Source organism: Tachysurus vachellii, chromosome 1 (assembly GCF_030014155.1).
Source record: "Tachysurus vachellii isolate PV-2020 chromosome 1, HZAU_Pvac_v1, whole genome shotgun sequence".
NCBI classification, from domain to species: Eukaryota; Metazoa; Chordata; class Actinopteri; order Siluriformes; family Bagridae; genus Tachysurus; species Tachysurus vachellii.
In genome coordinates this window covers 4,740,665-4,760,025 of record NC_083460.1, presented here as the reverse complement: position 1 = coordinate 4,760,025, position 19,361 = coordinate 4,740,665, and the positions used below count along the sequence as shown (strand labels likewise).

Here is a 19,361-nt window from a genome sequence, read left to right as displayed (position 1 = left end):
TTAAGGGAATTGTACGTGTCATGATAATTACTCCATCACAATATATCAGTGTATTCAACTGTAACATTTTATACTACAGTATCGCTGAATTCTGCATTTTGATTGGTTAGAAGACGTTCATTCATTTTCTTTGAATCAATGAATCATTTTCATGAATCAACATTACATTCATCTACAAATGGATAAAAAAAGTATGAAGAATGTGTCGTTCTTTTAAAAAGAAAAAACTTGCTGTTAAATAAAGACATTTAAAACACTCGCTGTACCATTTATAATGATCCTTTGTTATACTTATAAATTGGACCCAAATCTGCAGGTAAATCTTTAGTGTTCAAGCAATAATTTATTTTTTCCTTTTTTTTACACATTCTGGGATTTTAAATCTTGTTTGATTCCATCTTCGACTGCCAGGTCTGACCTCAGAGTCCTGTTCTTGACTAAAAGGAGCAGATACTGATGTGGTCTTCTGCTGTTTAGACCATTTTAATACAACCTGCCTTAAATTTAACATTTTGTGATGCTTTTCTGTGCACCACTTTTGTAAAGAGTGATTATTTACATTATTGTACCATTACCAGTATCCTGACTGAACGAGTTAGCCCGTCCTCCTCGGAACCGACGCTCACTGGATCTTCTTTGTTTTTCTGTGTAAACTCAAGAGACTTAAATCCCATTAGATCAGCATTTTCTGCAATATTCAAACCAGCCTTTCTGGCACCAACAATTCTAAGCTATTATTTTTCTTTAAGAATCATGGGTTAGATTTATTATTCTAGATTTCCTGGATTCATCACCATTTTGTTCTTCATTTAAATACTTTAACATTTAACGATTTGCCATGTTTTATGAAATCTCTGTAGACGTGTTCACAAGATCTCTGCATGCACTGATACTCACTCTCACACTCTTCCCTCTATTCCCACAACAGCTGGTGCTTTTTTGAGAGTTTTTACCTTAAAAGGAGACAAAGAAAAGAGCAGCTCTTCCTGTGGGTGGCTTCAATTTTCCTTCTCTTCATTACTGCAAACCCTTTGATTCTCTTCTTCCCTTTATCATGTCCAACTACTCCAACTACTCCTTTATCATGTCTAACTTCTCCTAATGTCCTGTCAGTTATTCGCAAATAATTTGCTTGATGAATTATATATTTTATATATATATATATATATATATATATATATATATATCCAGTGCAAAATTATTGATACCTTTTTTGATGTAAAAAAAAAAAGTATAGAATTGTAAAAGATGAATATTTCATGCACACTTGTTTGTATTCTTAAACCTATATATATATATATATATATATATATATATATATATATATATATATATATATATATATATATATATATATATATATAGGGAATTGGATAATAGCTGTAATAATTTTCTTTTACAGTCTTCTTCAACTCCACATGACACTGAAGCCTACAAACCACATTATTAAAAGAAACTCTGCCCAAAATGTGCTTACTTATTATACGGGATTTATTAAAAATACCAGGAACCTGTTAGAGTAACATTCTCACCCAGCATGAGACAAATAAAACCAAGTCATAAACATTCTTTAGTAACATTTTCATCAAGGCTGCAAGCGTTGAAGTGGTTCAGTCTAACGGCATTTGAGAAGCGTTTACTTTAGTCTGATAACTCAGGACTTTATTATATTGGACTACGTTTGATATGGATATGGAGAAGACTTCAATCCAATCATTCCTAAGCCCTGTCTCTTTCATTTTCAACTCCACTGATGAGATCACAATGAAATACATTTAATATTAGAGCAAAAGCTCCAACAGGGAGCAGAACCTGGAACTTCCTGGGATAGGAAACTGTATAAGAGGCAAAGTTCTGTGTTGGTAAAATGATTCATTTTGACAGGAAATAATAATAATAATAATAGTAATAATAATAATAACTGGTCATATATTTTCTACAGCAATTATAGTAATGTTAAAATGTCCGCAGAATTGACTTATTGTCTTCTTAAAACTCTTAATTAATATATTATTTATATTAATATATTATTATATTCCAGGATTTGCAGAGGAACTGAACATTATAAGCAGGTCTGACCTCAGACTTTTTATTGGCTTGCTCTAGCTTTTTTTTTCCATCAGCTCTTAACTCCACTCATGCGTGAAGAAGGGAAAAAAAGGATCTCCACTTTTACAGACCCGACCAACCCGGTTATTAACATTCATGTGTGCATTTTTCTGCAGCCCTGTTGTTCATTTGTTTACTTAAGGAGTTGGAGCTGTGTTTCTGATTAACATTCAGAAAGAAAGAAAGAAAGAAAGAAAGAAAGAAAGAAAGAAAAAAGAAAGATTCTACAGTCGAGAGGAAAGAAAGAAAGAAAGAAAGAAAGAAAGAAAGAAAGAAAGAAAGAAAGAAAGATTATACAGTCGAAATGAAACAATAAATGAAAGAAAGAAAGAAAGAAAGAAAGAAAGAAAGAAAGAAAGAAAGAAAGAAAGAAACAAAGAAACAAAGATTCTACAGTCGAGAGGAAGGAAAGAAAGAAAGAAAGAAAGAAAGAAAGAAAGAAAGAAAGAAAGAAAGAAAGAAAGAAAAAAGTAAGAAAGATTCTACAGTCAAGAGGAAAGAAAGAAAGAAAGAAAGAAAGAAAGATTCTACAGTCGAGAGGAAAGAAAGAAAGAAAGAAAGAAAGAAAGATTATACAGTCGAAATGAAACAATAAAAGAAAGAAAGAAAGAAAGAAAGAATCAGATCTTTCCTTTTTACATCACTAAGAAGGGAATGTCATTATTATCAGGCAGATGTTTTTATCTGTAAAAAATGACTTGCAGAAAACACAGGCCTGAAACTCAAACAGGAAAAAGTGTATTTTACATGTTTCATGGCGTGTTATTGATGATAAGAGTTTTGTTAACTCGTATAAACAATACGTCTTGTTCTAGACACAGATTGTGCAGCGTTAATGTCCAGTTCCCTTAAAATACACTCCAAAAATAAATCATCCAAATATGGAAAGTGGTTGAGAGAAAGATTTTGGATAAAGAGTATAGGGAGGGGCGTGTGTGTGTGTGTGTGTGTGTGTGTGTGTGTGTTTGTGTGAGGAGTGGAGTGCCTGATTATGTGTGTGTGTGTGTGTATGCGTGTCAAAAATGGGGTATGCATGCTTAAGGGGTGGTGTGTGTCTTCAAGAATGGGGGTGTGTGTCACCAAGGAGCAGGGTTCACTGTGACTACATCAGGTTTAAACCTTCCACAGAAGCGTTGTGTTTCATTCTGCTTTAACCTGCTCTTTTCCTCCGCTCTCCTCTTTCTCTTTCTCTGTGTGTCCTCCTCATCACCTCATTTCTCCACAACATCCTCACTTGACAAGACAAAGCTCCATTCCAATCATCATCTACACTCTTGAGTGAGACCAGCTCCTTCGATTCGGCACATTTTCCTCTCGGACCACAGCCGGCAAAATGGAGGCGATCAAGAAGAAAATGCAGATGCTGAAGGCAGACAAGGAAAACGCCTTCGATCGTGCAGAGCAGGCCGAGACGGACAAGAAGGTCTCAGAGGACAAGTGCAAGCAGGTGAGATGTAAAGGAGCACGAAGTATTCGCAAAGGAATAATTAATAAATAAATATATAGATAGATAAATAAATAAATACAATGAACAATTTGGAACGTTTTACTATGTGCAGGTGTTTCAGAAGTACGCTCTGGGAATAGGGGGCCAAGCACTTATAGCTGGACTACAAATACACAGATATTTAAATGAAGTTTACAATTTTGAGTTCCCTTAAAACATGCTAGGTGCTAAAAGAAGACGGTGGGAGGGCAAACGATTGTACATCTTTTTTTTATTATTAGTAGTAGTTTATTATTAGTAGTATTAACAAGATGAATTGTTAATTGAAACGTTACATCGACAAATATAACGTAGCATACACTTGTTTTGGCAGGCGTCATGACAACCATATCTAAATACGAACTCCATCACTGGAAGATCTTCTTGAGAATCTCAAGCATCCTGATTTCAAGCTCTGCTGAGGGCCACAGACTGTAACAACTATCTTAGGATTAGCTCAGTAATCGTCATAAGGACCACAAGGGGAAAAAAAGCATCTGCTAGGTCCCATCCTTGGCATCACTAAATTCCATCAGGGCACCAGGAATAACCCTGCGCCAATCCATCTGCTCCTTTGCCCTTTTCGTATTGGTTACAAGGTCAATGGCTCTTAATAAACTCCAATGAGCTTTAGAGAAGAATCGTTTCTCTAGAGGATCTTCAGATTCAGGTGTAATAATTTGTCAGACTTCAAATTTGTCTGTGTGTCTCATGCGATCAGGCACTACGCATGATACCAGCCTCATTATTACGTAGTAATCATTAAAAATTATTTTCTCTACTTGTGATGTGCTATGTAATGTTTGTTTATTAGGGGTTATACATTACAGAACTCCAGTCAGGTGATAACAGGTTTGTATAATCGCAAATCCGTGTATTAAAACTAAATCAGTGGGCAAAATAAAGCAAGTAATTTGAGCAGAACTCTCGATGCATATTAACATTAGCATAAGCTCAGATAGGAGACGAGAGGAGACGAGAGGAGACGTACAGTGACGGCTCAGGTATAGCTAGTTGAACTGACTAAGTCCAAGTGAGTTCCTACACAGGCGTTTCGTGTATTAGAACATGACGATGTGAAGGATACCGAACTATAAATACATCTGTCCGTCTTTACACTTGCATGCGAGCCCTGTGGAAAGGACAGTGTAGGATTACAATATTCCTGTTCAAGTTGTTTTGCTTCTTCAAACATTTATTTAGTAAGCGAGAAGTAAGTGGTGTGTTATTACAAGAAAGTACAAATCAAATTGACAAGCGCCACACTGGCATCGTGTAATACGTGTAAGTGATCGTGTGGTGTTTATTGATAACTAGGAATGTCACGGTAGTGACGGACTGCAGAATGACTGTATTTCTGCTGTGTGGTTCAGTTAGAGGACGAGCTGCTGGGGCTGCAGAAGAAATTCAAAGGGACAGAGGATGAAGTGGACAAGTACTCCGAAGCCCTCAAAGATGCCCAGGAGAAACTGGAACTGTCTGAGAAGAAGGCGACAGATGTAAGAACCAGTATTTACACAGGAAAAAGTTGCACATATTCAGAATTGGGTTACGCACTTAAATTGAAGCCAGAAATAAATAATAAAAGCAGCAAAATAAAAGTAGCAGCATCAACAACACAAGCAACACATTTGTCTTTTAGTAAAAAAAAAAAAAAAACAGGTATAGAATATGCAGACTTAAGAAAGAAATCTCATTTTTGTTTACTTTCATTTTAAATCTTTTATAATAGTAAAAAATATAAATCAAAATATCATGTTAAATCTTATCTAAATCTAATAAGGGTCTATGTTTCCGATATATTGTTGCTTGAATAATGCTAGTTGTAATTTAATGATTTTAATAGTTCTGAATATAGATATGGGCGACATGAAGGTGATTTATTTTTAGGACCAAAACTTAAATAAGTGTCAAAGGAACATGAATAGCTGTTTAAATTAAAAGCAGGTCATGTCATGTGATTAGGCCACATCAAGACAGATCATTATTAAAAGCAGTGACATGACGCTTTCACCACTGACATTCATTTCTAATGAAAAGAGACCTTACTATGATTTTAAAAAAGGGTGTGTTCACTTTCCACACAAAGTTAATTATACTACACAATACTCTGTTTATTAAGACATATTAATCCCTCAGCACCACTAACACACACACACACACACACACACACACACACACACACACACAGACAGACAAAGACCAGACCTCAGTGAGTTATGCAGTAGACCTGGAATGGTTGGAATGTGTCTAAAGCAAACAGTGAAGTCTCCCCTCCAGAGTCTGATGCATTGCCCCAGAGATTTCCTACTGTGGGGAGAAAAAACATTCACGCACATTCCTGTTGTCAGCAGCTAACAAAACTAACCTCACACACACTTATACACACATACAGAGAGAGAGAGAGAGAGAGAGAGAGAGAGAGAGAGAGAGAGAGAGAAGCAATTAGATTTTCATTTAGATTCATTAGATTCTCCAGGATTACGTCTGTGTATTTTCCATATCCTTCACTTACAATTCAGTGACACAACCAAATAGATGTTTTATGAGTTACTTTCCAAAACCTCCAGAGGGATCTCTGTGAACCGAATCAGCACTAAATTTGGATCTTCTAGTTTCCAGTGTAACGTCATACGGAATGTTAGACGTATCCTCCTGGTATAGATGGATTAGTATTCCATTCTGTGTGTGTGTGTGTGTGTGTGTGTGTGTGTCAGTGAAAGAGAGAGAGAGAGAGAGAGAGAGAGAGAGAGAGAGAGAGAGAGAGAGAGAGAGAGAGAGACAACAGTAATTTAGACATGCAGGTTAATCCTTGGATTTTAACTGTGTGTAACTATGTGCAATCCAATTAGTTAATTATATTGTCCATTGGATTACGATTTAAAAAAGTTATAGTCTTCACTGCTAAAAATCAGTTAACTTCCCCAAACAAGAATTCAGAAAAATCACCTGTGTTACCCAGTGTTGAACTGGGATTGATATCTTCAAGGACACATCGCTTGTACCTATAGTTTGTGTCTGTTACCTGTTAATATAAATGTAATGAACCTTTAAAAATAATCTATGGCACATACAATAATTGGAACATCTACGGTCTTATTAAGCAGCTTAAAGATACATAAAAACCAGACAGATTCATTTACAAATCACTTGAATAGGTTTCATGTATAAACAGCAAGAGGTCATTCTAAAGGAAAAGAGTCGGGCCGGGCCGGGCAGGGCAGGGCTGTGTGTCTGTCAGGGCCTCAGAGCAATTAACATTCCCAGAGTTTATTAACACAAATTCAAGCCCTAACTGCAAATACAAACTGCCTAAGCGTTACAGGTCAAAGCCCACTCTCTGCTTTCAGCCAGGTCGTTTGTCAAGGTGGCACCTCAGAAAGCCTTCATTGTTTCCTTCAGCCTTGAACTCCGGCCAAACGCTCATTAAATTCATCCAATGTCCAAAAGTCACACACAGAGTCCAGAAAGCATCTGCCCACATTTCAAACAGGAAGACCTTCCTCCTCCTACAGGCGTGATGTCATCTAAAACCACTTTCTTTCCCAGGACTGGAAGATTTAACACTAAACTTTCCTTGGCGCGTTCCTGCGTTTTTCCTGCAGGCTGCTGCTTCTCCATTGCGCGCTCTGAACTGTTAATAGAAGCTGATTTCAGGGGAAAATTCTAGCAGAGAGGTTCCAGAGAAATGTTTTAGACATCTGGATTCAACTTTACGCTTTTCTTTCATTCACTGTGAGGGTTGAATACCCTTTGCGTACTCTGGGTCGTTTTTGGTGACCGTTTGGTTAAAGTGGGTTTCCTGAAGACGCAGTAATGGCTCTGAACTCGTTAGACGCAGTGAAGAGGAGAATCCAGGCCTTACAACAGCAGGCGGATGAAGCTGAAGATCGAGCCCAGCTTTTCCAGAAAGAACTGGATGAAGAACGAGATGTCCGCGAGAAAGTGAGACTTTGCGATTTTTCACTTCCTAATGACGAGTGATTCGCTGACGAATCGATTCCTGTAAAAGACTCGTTCCAAGCGAATCGGTTTGTTGCTTTAGCATTGGGTGTATATGATATTTTTTAGATTTTTAACCTGTTGGCAGTAATTCTAAACTATATATTTAATATTAAATATAAATTATATTTAACCTAGAAATGTAAACTTTTAAAAGATTTAGTTTTTAAAGGTGCACCCCATGAACCCAGGTCAATATTAAGAAATATTAAATACCTTTAAGGTTAACACACCATTAGCAAGTTAATGTACACTTTAGTATTTTTACAAGTGTAGGGTATTATAAGCAGTTCGGCTGAATTGTGAATAGTAAATGATTCCTTGATTTCTGCTCTTACACAAAACAAATATATGCATTAATATATTAACAATAATTCAAATAGTAAAAGAGTTTATTGTAGGCTGTTATGTTTATTTTCTTTGGTATTATTCGATCCGTTACGGTTTGTTCTTCTTGAAAATCACACAATTTACATTTATGATTGAATTTTTTTTTTCTGTTTTTGGCTGATGCTTTTATCCAAAAGTGACTTAACGATGACTTAGTTAAGGGACTTGATCCAACATTGGCAGCTTGGCCTTCCTTGAATTGAAACTCACAGCCTTCCAATCAATCAGTAGCACAGAGCCACTACGTCCCATTTTAACCCCTTTATCCTGTCAGGGTCATGATGGGCCCAGAGCCTGTCATGGAAATTCTGGGTAAGATGGGAAATTACACCTTTGATGGGATCACCAGTTCATCTGAGGCCACTGTGCATGTGCACAAACACACATTTATACTTGGGGAAATTTAAAGCAGGTAGTCCACCATGTTTTTGGGCGGTCAGAGGAAATCAGGAGAATCTGGAGGAGGAGACGAGCAAAACTCCAGTCAGACAGTAGCCTGAGTTTAGGATGGAACAGCAGGGACTCTGAAGCTGTGATAAGACAATGCTAAATTCAATGACAAAGCATATTCTAAAATACTGTACAATATATAATTTATAGGGTTATGGATCACACTGAACAATTTTATATATATATAAATTTCACATAAATTATTATTTATATGGGCAATTATATTGACAATATAATGCATAGATATTGTAGAAAAATAATGGTAACATTAGACATATTGGCTATGTGCTCATAGCTATATGTAATCATGTACAGTATATGTAACATGATTAATGTAGAATCAAAACTGTAGTTTAGATTGTATTTCTGAATCTGTAGTGTTAAATCAAATAATTAGAAAAACTTGTCTCTTGAGGTCATTCTCACATTGTGCTATTCGAAAGTTATTCATTAAGTACCAGGAATTACACAATAACTACAGTGAAACTAATCAAAATTGTACATAGTTATCAAAAAAAAAAAAAAAAGAATGTAGGTTTGGGAGGTTAAGAGGTTAAATGAGTTTATTTGAAAGCAATGGGCTTTCCAAGAATTTATGAGACTTGTGAAACACAGTCTTTCTGAATCCCTGCTCTGTCATTTAAAAATGGCAAATTAAATGAAAATGAATCCTCCATATTGGGGCCTTTATACTGTTTAACGATTGCTTAAAAGAAGCTGTTCCACAATCTGCTCTCGCTATATTATTCTTGCTTAAAGAAGCAAAACTGTGATCTTGATGGATACTAAATGGTGGAAAATGAGGGAAAGACAGAGAAACTATCCACGCTTAGACCTTTTGGAAAAAACACACTGATGCTGAAATAATTCTGTTGTAAATAATAAGTCTGTTGCCTGTCTGGTCTTTATTGGTCATAAAGGGAAAGCAAATCTGTAGAACGTGATAAAATGAGGCGAAAATAAAACCTAGGTCTGTTTTGTTCAATATAGTGAAGTTTTCTGTAAGTAAATGCTTATTTAACATTTATGAGAGGAGTCTCCAGGGTGAGGAGCTCGGTCACCCGGGAGGAGCTCAGATTAGAGCCGCTGCTCCTCAACATCGAGAGGAGTCAGCTAAGGTGGCTCGGGCATCTGTTCCGGATGCCTCCTGGACGCCTCCCTGGGGAGGTGTTCCGGGCATGTCCAACCGGGAGGAGGCCCCGGGGAAGACCTAGGACACCTATGTCTCTCGGCTGGCCTGGGAACGCCTCGGTATTCCACCGGAAGAGCTGGAGGAAGTGTCTGGGGAGAGGGAAGTCTGGGCGTCCCTGCTTAGACTGCTGCCCCCGCGACCCGGCCCCGGATAAGCGGTAGAAAATGGATGGATGGATGGATGGATGGAGAGGAGTCTCCAGTGTCAGCAATTTGTAAATGATGGGACGTTTTCTGAAATTGTAATATCAGTATAAAAATATGATAATAAAATTACAATGAAGTCTGCAGCTCTACCTTTCTACTCTGTGAAACTGTGACAAATCGTCTGCACAATACGATCAGGTTCTTGACCAGCTCGAGAACGTGTACGGTCATGCATATCGATTGTGAAGGTCTGGTTTTCAGCAGAGGAAATGATGCTTAAGTAGACCACTAAAATACGTTCCCTTCCTGGAAACAGTGTCCACAGGATGTATGGGATGTGACGCCTGCTACATACTTTACCTTTTCACTTCCTGTCATTTAAACTGCTGCATGAGTTGTGGTTTCTCTCTGTCTGCACACAAACCTAAGTGCTACCATTTCTTTTGCTACCACTTCTTTTCTTGAAAACTCTTACTACAGAATTGACATGTGCCAATATTCTTATTTGTAGACCAACATTATTGTGTACGATATATTATTTTGCCGTCTCACTTACAGTTTGGATTTATTTATTTATACATAAGAACAGTTCTGTAGTTTGTCTCTACATTCAAGTTTCTAAGCCAAAGGTCTAAACACGCCTGATTGATATTCGATCTTCATGCTCGGGTCATGCGTCGGCTCCAGGAATCTGAAAGTTATATTTTAGAGTAAAGAAAAAACTCTAACATCAGAAACTATTCCCCAATGTATTTTTGATATCATACAGTGAGCAATTCATCAGAACATCATCAGAACACCAGATCACAAACAAGAAGATGTCTCTGCATTACGTGTCTACTTCAGGTCTTGAGGGAAGATCAGTCATTATTGTGGCTTCTCATTGTTGTAGGCCTGTATATATTTTGCATGCTGCAGTAGAGGTCCGTGTCTCTGAAGTATGATGGATTGTTGTCGGGGTTTAAACCATCACAGACTCATTTGTTACAAAGAGAATGCTTAGCGATAATGTAATTTAGTCATAAACAATGATTGACACTGCCAAATATATCTATGGAAAGCAACATTGTAGATTTATCCGCTTATGGAAGTTGAAGAAAAATTATACCGAGTCATTAATGGAGTCACAGTTTGTCCTTCTTGGTATGGGCAACATGGTGGCATAGTTATATCACCAGCCCTGGGAGTTACTAGTGCTATATAATAGTGCTGTAAGCTTCTACCTGAACATTCCACATAATATGATACTACTTCAATTCAAAAGCCGATGATACGATATGATATGATATGATACGATTCAATTTAAGAGCATGTGTTAATACGTGACCAACTTTGTTCCGAATCTGGGACTCTTTTAACTCACAAATGATATGATTATCCAAATCACATATAAATCTAAATTCAGACTTCTTTCATTCATTTTGAATTCATCATCTGAGTTTACATACGATAGCTTGGGATTAATTTTTACCAGCCAGTGCAAATTCTGCTTTCAAACCACAAACGATATACAGAACAGCAAAGCTAGCAAATATTTATGCTGAGAAAGGAACAAAAATGTTGACAGAAAGTGAAAGATGGTTTGCTAAATCGTGTCATGATTAGCAGACTCGCTGTTGATGGATTGGAAATCCAGTAGGCAAAAGAAGAATACTTTTGGTACTTTTATGGTTAAGATGTTTTACATCTCTTTTGATTTATGATTTTGATCCCTTGTGCAGTATAAACCCTAAAGATGAGCTGGGTACTTTGGAAGTTTTAGAGTCAGGGTAAAGTGGAAAAAGCCAGCGTTAGAAGAATCACTGCAGAAGAATTTCAATATGGAAAAGTAATGCAGCATCTGCTGGGAAAATCCCCAGACAAAATACATCCTCAACGCTCATGTCCTATTTAAAGGAAAAGCTCCCCGAAACACATTAAACAAATTTGTGTTGCTGTTGCAAATATTTGCTGTGTGCTTTGTAATTACAAAGCTAATTTGAGTTAGCTGATGCTGTATTTGCGTTATTCCTTGAGAAGTTAATCGGCATGGGCTGCTCCGATGTCCTGCTGCGAACACAGTCACAATGATAATTAATACAAGAAAAAAACACACACCCAAAAAAAAGTTTTGTATCGTAGGACTGATCCCTACATTTGATTATGCATGTGTGTGTGTGCATCTGACCTTTTAAATTTGCTTTGTGTGTGTGTGTGTAGGCTGAGGGCGAAGTGGCTGCTATGAACCGCAGGATTCAGCTAATTGAGGAGGAGTTGGACCGAGCCCAGGGGAGACTGGCCACTGCGCTCCAGAAACTGGAAGAAGCAGAGAAAGCAGCTGATGAAAGCGAGAGGTACACACACACACACACACACACACACACACACACACACACAAAGCCACAAAATTATACATACCTCAAACTGTCTTACTTTACTGTCTTATTTTACATCCTTATTTACAATTCCACACATAAATGGGTTGAGAAAAAAGTTTTGTATACTGGATGTGATCTGTTTGTGTGTGTGTGTACAGAGGAACGAAGGTGATCGAGAGCCGTGCTGTGAAAGACGAGGAGAAAATGCAACTTCAGGAGATACAGCTTAAGGAGGCCAAACACATCGCTGAAGATTCTGATCGCAAATACGATGAGGTACGCGCTTACGATGAGAAACGCGCTTCCTAACAGTAACAAACAGGAACTGGACCTATTAGAGCCTGGAGTTCTACCTTATAATCCAACTTGTGGGAAGTTACTGGAATGGATCCAGCGACAGTAAAATTGACTGCATCATCATTTTTGTATGTGATGAAATGTATCAAAAAATATGTTCTTAATGCACATAAGTCACTAAGATGTACAGTTTTTTATATAATTTCCCACCCATTGGTTAGCTCTCCACTATCACAAGACTACCATGTGTTCCGCTGAAACACATAAATTCAGACACTGCTATGTAGAAAGGCCTTACTGCCCTCTTCCGCATACAAAATATCAGGATCTAACCCGGAGTTTTTACTGGTGCCGTGTGTTTTTTGTTTACGTTTTGTGTTCACGTGTCTGCCTCGACCTTGTCTAATTCCTTCCCGCCTCAGCACACCTGTTCCTCATGTGTCTAATTGTCTCCCTGTTTATCCGTGCTCAAAATCCTTGTCTTTGTATTGTCATAGACACCCTGTTCTCTGACACAAAAGCTCACACATGTTCCTCAAAGTAAGCAATGTTGGTCTTTTGGGTTCCCGGCCCGCGGCATCAGTAGAAATTGACCTTGAAATCTCCTCAGTGCTTTTATGTTTCACCACTTGGGAACCAAAATAAGGATTTTTTTATCATAAGAAATGAATGAAAATGTTTCAGTTTCAAGGTGTAGCACGTGTTTCAGTCCAGGCTTCAGAACCATTCAGAACTATTCATGAAAACTCTTAGTGAAAAGAGTTTCTCCTAGTGATGATATTCTAAGAAAATTCTTATAAATGTGGGCATTTCCCCTTAAAATTAAAGAGCTCCTAGTAAAGATAAAGGTTATTCACAAAGCATCTTAACACTTAAAAGAGCTTATAAGGTCAAAGGGAGTAGTGAGGAGGACATTTAAGAGGCTTAAGAGTTTCTTTATCAGAGTAGAAAATGGCCAAAAGGTGAAGAGGGAGAAGAAATGTATTGTGTACAATATTTAATAATGATAAAGAGTTAATAAGATGATACAGATTAGATCATATTAGAGATAACATCTAATGTAAATGTAAAAATCTGAGATTACACAGCTGAAATTTCATAGCGGCAAATTTTAAAATTACTATATTTTAGAAATTTTATATATTATATAAAATATATATAAAAGCCGTTATTATATATATATATATATATATATATATATATATATATATATATATATATATATATATATATATATATATACATATATATATTCTGGGGGGCACGGTGGCTTAGTGGTTAGCACATTCGCCTCACACCTCCAGGGTCATGGTTCGATTCCCGCCTCCACCTTGTGTGTGGAGTTTGCATGTTCTCCCCGTGCCTCGGGGGTTTCTTCCGGGTACTCCGGTTTCCTCCCCCGGTCCAAAGACATGCATGGTAGGTTGATTGGCATCTCAGGAAAATTGTCCCTAGTGTGTGATTGCGTGAGTGGATGAGTGTGTGTGTGTGTGTGCCCTGCGATGGGTTGGCACTCCGTCCAGGGTGTATCCTGCCTTGATGCCCGATGACGCCTGAGGTAGGCACGGGCTCCCCGTGACCCGAGGTAGTTCGGATAAGCGGTAGAAGAAGAATGAATGAATGAATATATATTCTGGGATGTGTCCTGAGTCACTCTTAAGCTAAAATTTCTAGTTAGAGATTTTTAAGATAAATTCTCTTTATGTCTTTATTCATTCTTTATGTCAAAAAATTTTTGAAAGTCAAAAGAAGCAAAAATCAAATGAAGTTAATTCATGGCCGAAACCAACATGGGTCATTTTAAAGTAATCAATAATATTTTCGAGGTTGAATCATTTATGATGGACCTCTAACTAACATTTTTGGAGTAGAATGTGAACGCTACTGTTATTATTTTCGCTCTCATCCTCATGACTGTATTAATCTTCTCTCCAATTGATGGAACATAAAATATATATGAGGCTAAAGTGTTACTGGCCCTCTTGTGAACTATGGAGTGGAAAATGTGAAAAAAAAAAGATTTTTTTATTTAAATTTGTGCTTTCTTTAAGGTTAAAGTTGTGAGAAAACTTGCTAGGCGACTAAAAATTTAGACCCCTATCATGAACTTGCTAATAATATTGAGGCACGATTGAGCTAGGTACTACATAGGTGTTAGGTCTTTAATAGACAATCTCTGTAGACAAATGTCAACATTTCTCTCAGATCTGTTGATAAATTACTTTGAAAATACTGTTTACAGTTAAAAAAAAATGAAAAACACAAAATAAAACATCAGCCGCTAACCAAAAGTCTGTTTACCTCAGACCTTAGTACACAAGGTACACAATATTATACTGAAATTTTAATTTTGAACTGTGCGTGTGTGTGCGCGTGTGTGCGTGTGTGCGTGCGTGTGTGTGTGTGTTTGTGTGTGTGCAGGTGGCTCGTAAGCTGGTGGTTATAGAGACTGAGTTGGAGAGAGCAGAGGAGAGGGCAGAGGTTGCTGAACTGTAAGTACAGATTATTTTTTGTGTTTAATGAGCACAAAGTTTAAAGAAAATTCCAACCAGAAATCAAAAACAGCTGAGTTTTTCTCCTTATTCTCTTTATCTACTCCATAGCAAAAGTGGAGATCTGGAGGAGGAACTTAAAAATGTAACTAACACCCTGAAGTCTCTTGAAGCCCAGGCTGAGAAGGTAGGTTGGTCGTGTGTGTGTGTGTGTGTGTGTGTGTGTGTGAGAGAGAGAGAGAGAGAGAGAGAAAGAGAGATGGGTGTGTGCTACATGACCTTTTGTTTGTCTGTCTCATCACAGTACTCAGATAAAGAAGATAAATACGAGGAAGAGATCAATGTTCTCAATGACAAACTGAAAGAGGTCAGATGGCTTGAAATAAATTGTTAGGACTCGCTCTATAGTCAGTTTTATTAACATTGCCTTTGTTTTTCTCTTTCGCTTTGCAGGCAGAGACGCGTGCTGAGTTTGCAGAGAAAACTGTGTCCAAACTGGAAAAGACTATTGATGACCTCGAGGGTAAGAAACACATCCCGCTCTCATGCCTTTCATGCAACTTCAGTCGATTAATACATGCAGAATAATAGTCATAACAGCTTTGTTGGAATAATAAACCTTAGTGTACACATCAAAATCAGGATACAGTAAAACGATCGGGAAGAGTGAATTTTACATCCAGATCTCAAGGGATTTTCACACACAGCTGTCTAGTTTGGGTGAGGAAGGAAAAAATGAGCAATGAAGTAATAAGTGTATAGCTGGTGCTTTCCTCCTGCTTAGCAGAAATTTCCACCATGACGCCATGCGCTGTGTTTGACCGGGGCATGTTATCAGTTGGAATTTAACCTTTGTCTGAATGCATTCCTGCTGTATGGCATTTAATAATTATTAGAGCAGAGATTACACTCTTTAAAGAAACCAGACGGACCAACCTGATTGTGTAGTTCATACAGAAAGACGTTTAAAACTTAAACCTTAAACCTTATCATAATTCACTGTGTCTTTTCTTGCATAATAATCTGACTAATAATCTGAATAATGATCTTACTTTTTTCCACAATTTCTTTCCCTCTTTATAATTTCTATCCCTTCTGCTGAATCTCTTCTCCTTTGGGCCCCTGACCTTTGACCTCCAGATGAATTGTACAATCAGAAAGTTAAAGTGAAGGCGATTTGCGAAGAGCTGGATCACGCCTTAAATGACATGACGACCTTATAGACGAATCTTCAGAAACGGGTTGTGTCGGCCGCGCTTGAAGTGACGAACGAAATTGCCTTAAATCTCAAATCTATATGCGATTTGTTTCATTTTATGGAAAAAAATAAAAAATGCAGGCCACACCGTACAGGTGCTACTGAAGCATTGAAAAATGGAGCTTTGTTACGGAGCTCTGGATCGGCTCTGACCCAGTTCACAAGCTGCTACGCTGCATAAAACCCTGCTTCGGCTCCTTAGCCGATTCACCCGTGTACTTCCTCTTTGTCTTTTTCTTTTTCTCTGTCGCTTTCTTTTTCATATGTGTTCTGGGGTCTGGCTTTAATACCAAAGTCTTAATAAAGAGCTTAATAAAGAGAATGAATTAAGTAACTGTGCTAAAAAATAAAAAATAAAAAAATTCTTTCCAGAATTTCTTCTCTTTTCTTGTTCCACTGTCTCTTTCTTTTCATCGTCTGCAGTCTTTCCTTCCTTTTTCTGCTATTCTGAGCAGTTAAAATTATGTTTTTATATATAAAACCACGAATAGAATGATCCAGTACACCAAAGATACCCACATGATATACTGCATGGGCCAGATTTTCAAATCTGAGCCTCCAGATCCAGGCATTAACTCAGCGATGTTCATTGTCATATTAATGAACATCTGTCCTAGACTCAAAGTTTAATTCAATTGTATTTGTATAGCGTTTTTAATAATGGACATTGCTGCAAACCAGCTTTATAGAAATCTAAAATGAAAGAATGAAAATGATAAAAGTTTCACATTTCAGTTTATGTTTATCCCTAATGAGCAAGCAAGCTAGAGGTGGCAGTTCTAAGGAAAAAACTCCCTGTGACGATATGAGACTCATAACCAGACTCATAAGGGAACCATCCTCATCTGGTGCGATTATAAGTCATTTCCTTTTCTTTAACTGTACACTATATAGTCAAGAGCAATTATATATCCAGTATCTTTAGTGCAACTTATGTATGAATTCTTTTTTGAATTTATTATAGTTTTAACCTGAAAAAATTAAAATCCATTTATGCAACCTATCGATGCCTGACACTACTGACAGTGATGTTAGCATGAACGTTGAAGCTTTTGGAAGCTTATCTGTTTGCTGATTAGCTACAGATGAGGAGGTACGAGAGCTGGACAGACTAAAGAACTAAAGTGCAGCTGCATTCCTCTAGATAGAGGTGAATCAAATGATAAAGCTGCATTCAACAAGATTTGCATCACTTTTGAGCTACAAAGATGAAAATATGGACGCCTCACTGAAAATGTGTGTTGTGTTGGCAACATGCTAGCCAGCTAACATTAACAATCATTGAGTGTTGATTGATCTAAAGTGAACACTACAATAAAACCCTATAAAGTAATGACATGGCACCCTTTCAATATTCTGAATACGTTCAGGTTCATACGTTCACGTTCATACGTGTTTTCTTTGGTTTTCCACTTCTGAGGTTGGAAATTCCTATTATACGTTTCAACCTTTTAGGGCAAATATATGAGCAGGTAGTCATGGGTAGCATTGTGGGTAGTGTGGGAAACTGTTAACCAACGTAACAATAGATCAACCGAACCATGAAATAAGTTTATTTTCAATGTTGACCTTCAACCATGTCAACCTAGAACTTCTACAAATGAGATCTTCGTGTCATCAGAGGTGGCGTTCTAATTATAAACACTACTATGAGTCAGTCAGGGATTCAAATGAAAAAAAAAAACAAAAAAAACAAGTACGGTTGCGTAGACAACAAATGAGGAGTTTACTCTGGTGGTTTCACACTAGATCACACCTCCAGCACCCAGAGTCTTCTGTAGCTTATGGTGAATTATGGTGTCAGAGGTGTGAATATGAATACTAGGAATTCCCCTGACGTTGGCAGCTTCCTGAAACGACAGCAAAGAGACTAAAAGATGACAACATAATACAGTTATTACTTCTTACTTTCTATTATTCTTAAACTTTGAGCCACATTTTCATAAGGTCAGCATTTTACTGTAGTAGTTACATAAAGTGCCTTACTGAATGCATAAATGTTTTTTTTTTTTTTTTGGATTTTTTTCAGAGAGCCTAGCACATGCAAAGGACGAGAACCTGAATCTGAACCAAGTCTTGGATCAGACACTTCAAGAACTCAACAGCTTGTGAATAAAAAAAAAAAAAAATGTAAAGCATCACAACAAACTACATTCCACATGTGTGAGTGCGCGTGTGTGTTTGTGTAGGTTTGGGTGTGTTTGTGGTTCAATTTTACTACCCTCTTGTGTTGCTTGTGTTGAGTCATGCTTTTCTATTTTTAATCCACATCCACCCAAACATTTTCTTTATGTTGCCAAATGATCCATTATTATATATTTGAACACACAAGGTGATGATGCTAATGACCGACTTGAAGTGTTTCTGATGACGTTCACACCAGACATGCCCAAAACCCAACCTTCACCTTTAACTAATATATTTTGACCTGAAATTCCACACATCAGCTCATCCTTTAGGCCCCGTGTTACCCCATTCCCGGGACAGCCATATTGTTTCCTGCATTGTTGTATCCAGTCCACGTTCATATATTTAGTCTGTGGACAAAATTATCACTCACACATTTCAGGTTCTATTTGATTTACAGATTTGAAGCAGGACATCTTTATCTTTAGTAGCTTGGGTCTAAATTTTAATTTTTAATATGAAGTAAATGTAAAAAAAAAAATCGCCTTTTTGGAAATGATGGATCTGTTTTGTACTCTTTAAACCACATTAAATAAAAATTCTGTTTGTTTATTTATTTATTTATTATTACATTTTCAACAAACGTCTGTTGTCATGAATGAATGAATTGACAGCTTTGAGAATAATGCAAGTCAAAATCTTTGGCAAAATATGAGAAAAAGAAAGCATTACAAATCAAACGCTTGAAATAGGTGAATTAATATTATTTATTAGTAGAATCTTTTATTATTTATTAGTAGAATCAGAATTATAATCAGTCTATAAAACATAAAGTATACCTTCTTTGAGGTAAACTATTTTTTGTTTGTTTGTTTGTTTACTATTCAGTGTTCATTTTTATTAATTCTCATGTTTTCTTTATTAATATGCTTTGGGATTTAGGGCCCAAAGTGTTGCAGAAATGAATATTTGTAAACATATTTTAATATAAACTACAGTCTCTGTACTGTTCAATGGACAATGCATCAGTTTCCTGGTTCTCCTGTGCACGTCCC

At 37.1% G+C, this 19,361-nt stretch overlaps 1 protein-coding gene and 1 long non-coding RNA gene across 5 annotated transcripts; one reads left to right on the top strand and one right to left on the bottom strand.

Moving 5' to 3' along the window:
• The first annotated feature begins 3,152 nt into the window (after window positions 1–3,152).
• tpm4b (tropomyosin 4b) lies at window positions 3,153–18,918 on the top strand. Of its 4 annotated transcripts, none has more exons than XM_060869138.1 (9): window positions 3,153–3,556; window positions 4,969–5,094; window positions 11,975–12,108; window positions 12,291–12,408; window positions 14,851–14,921; window positions 15,033–15,108; window positions 15,226–15,288; window positions 15,375–15,444; window positions 18,209–18,918. In XM_060869138.1, the coding sequence occupies exons 1-9, from the start codon at window positions 3,443–3,445 to the stop codon at window positions 18,289–18,291; spliced, it is 855 nt and encodes a 284-aa protein (XP_060725121.1). In that variant the 5' UTR covers window positions 3,153–3,442; the 3' UTR covers window positions 18,292–18,918. The 4 variants fall into 4 exon arrangements, with proteins under 4 accessions (XP_060725121.1, XP_060725116.1, XP_060725123.1 ...); XM_060869133.1 differs by lacking the exon at window positions 18,209–18,918 and adding an exon at window positions 16,062–16,562 and having other exon boundaries at window positions 3,156–3,556; XM_060869140.1 differs by lacking the exons at window positions 3,153–3,556; window positions 4,969–5,094 and adding an exon at window positions 7,254–7,540.
• LOC132845159 (uncharacterized) lies at window positions 5,420–6,983 on the bottom strand. The gene is made up of 3 exons (XR_009648400.1): window positions 6,545–6,983; window positions 6,111–6,277; window positions 5,420–5,973 (listed from the first exon to the last, which is right to left on the bottom strand). It is a non-coding gene; the product is annotated as an uncharacterized LOC132845159 (long non-coding RNA).
• Window positions 18,919–19,361: the final 443 nt, after the last annotated feature.

Coding starts and splice junctions, on each gene's coding strand:
- tpm4b (XM_060869138.1), top strand. CDS start 3,443: ATGGAGGCGATCAAGAAGAAAATGCAGATGCTGAAGGCAGACAAGGAA. Junction 5,095..11,974: donor CTGAGAAGAAGGCGACAGAT/GTAAGAACCAGT, acceptor GTGTGTGTGTAG/GCTGAGGGCGAAGTGGCTGC. Junction 15,109..15,225: donor TTGAAGCCCAGGCTGAGAAG/GTAGGTTGGTCG, acceptor GTCTCATCACAG/TACTCAGATAAAGAAGATAA.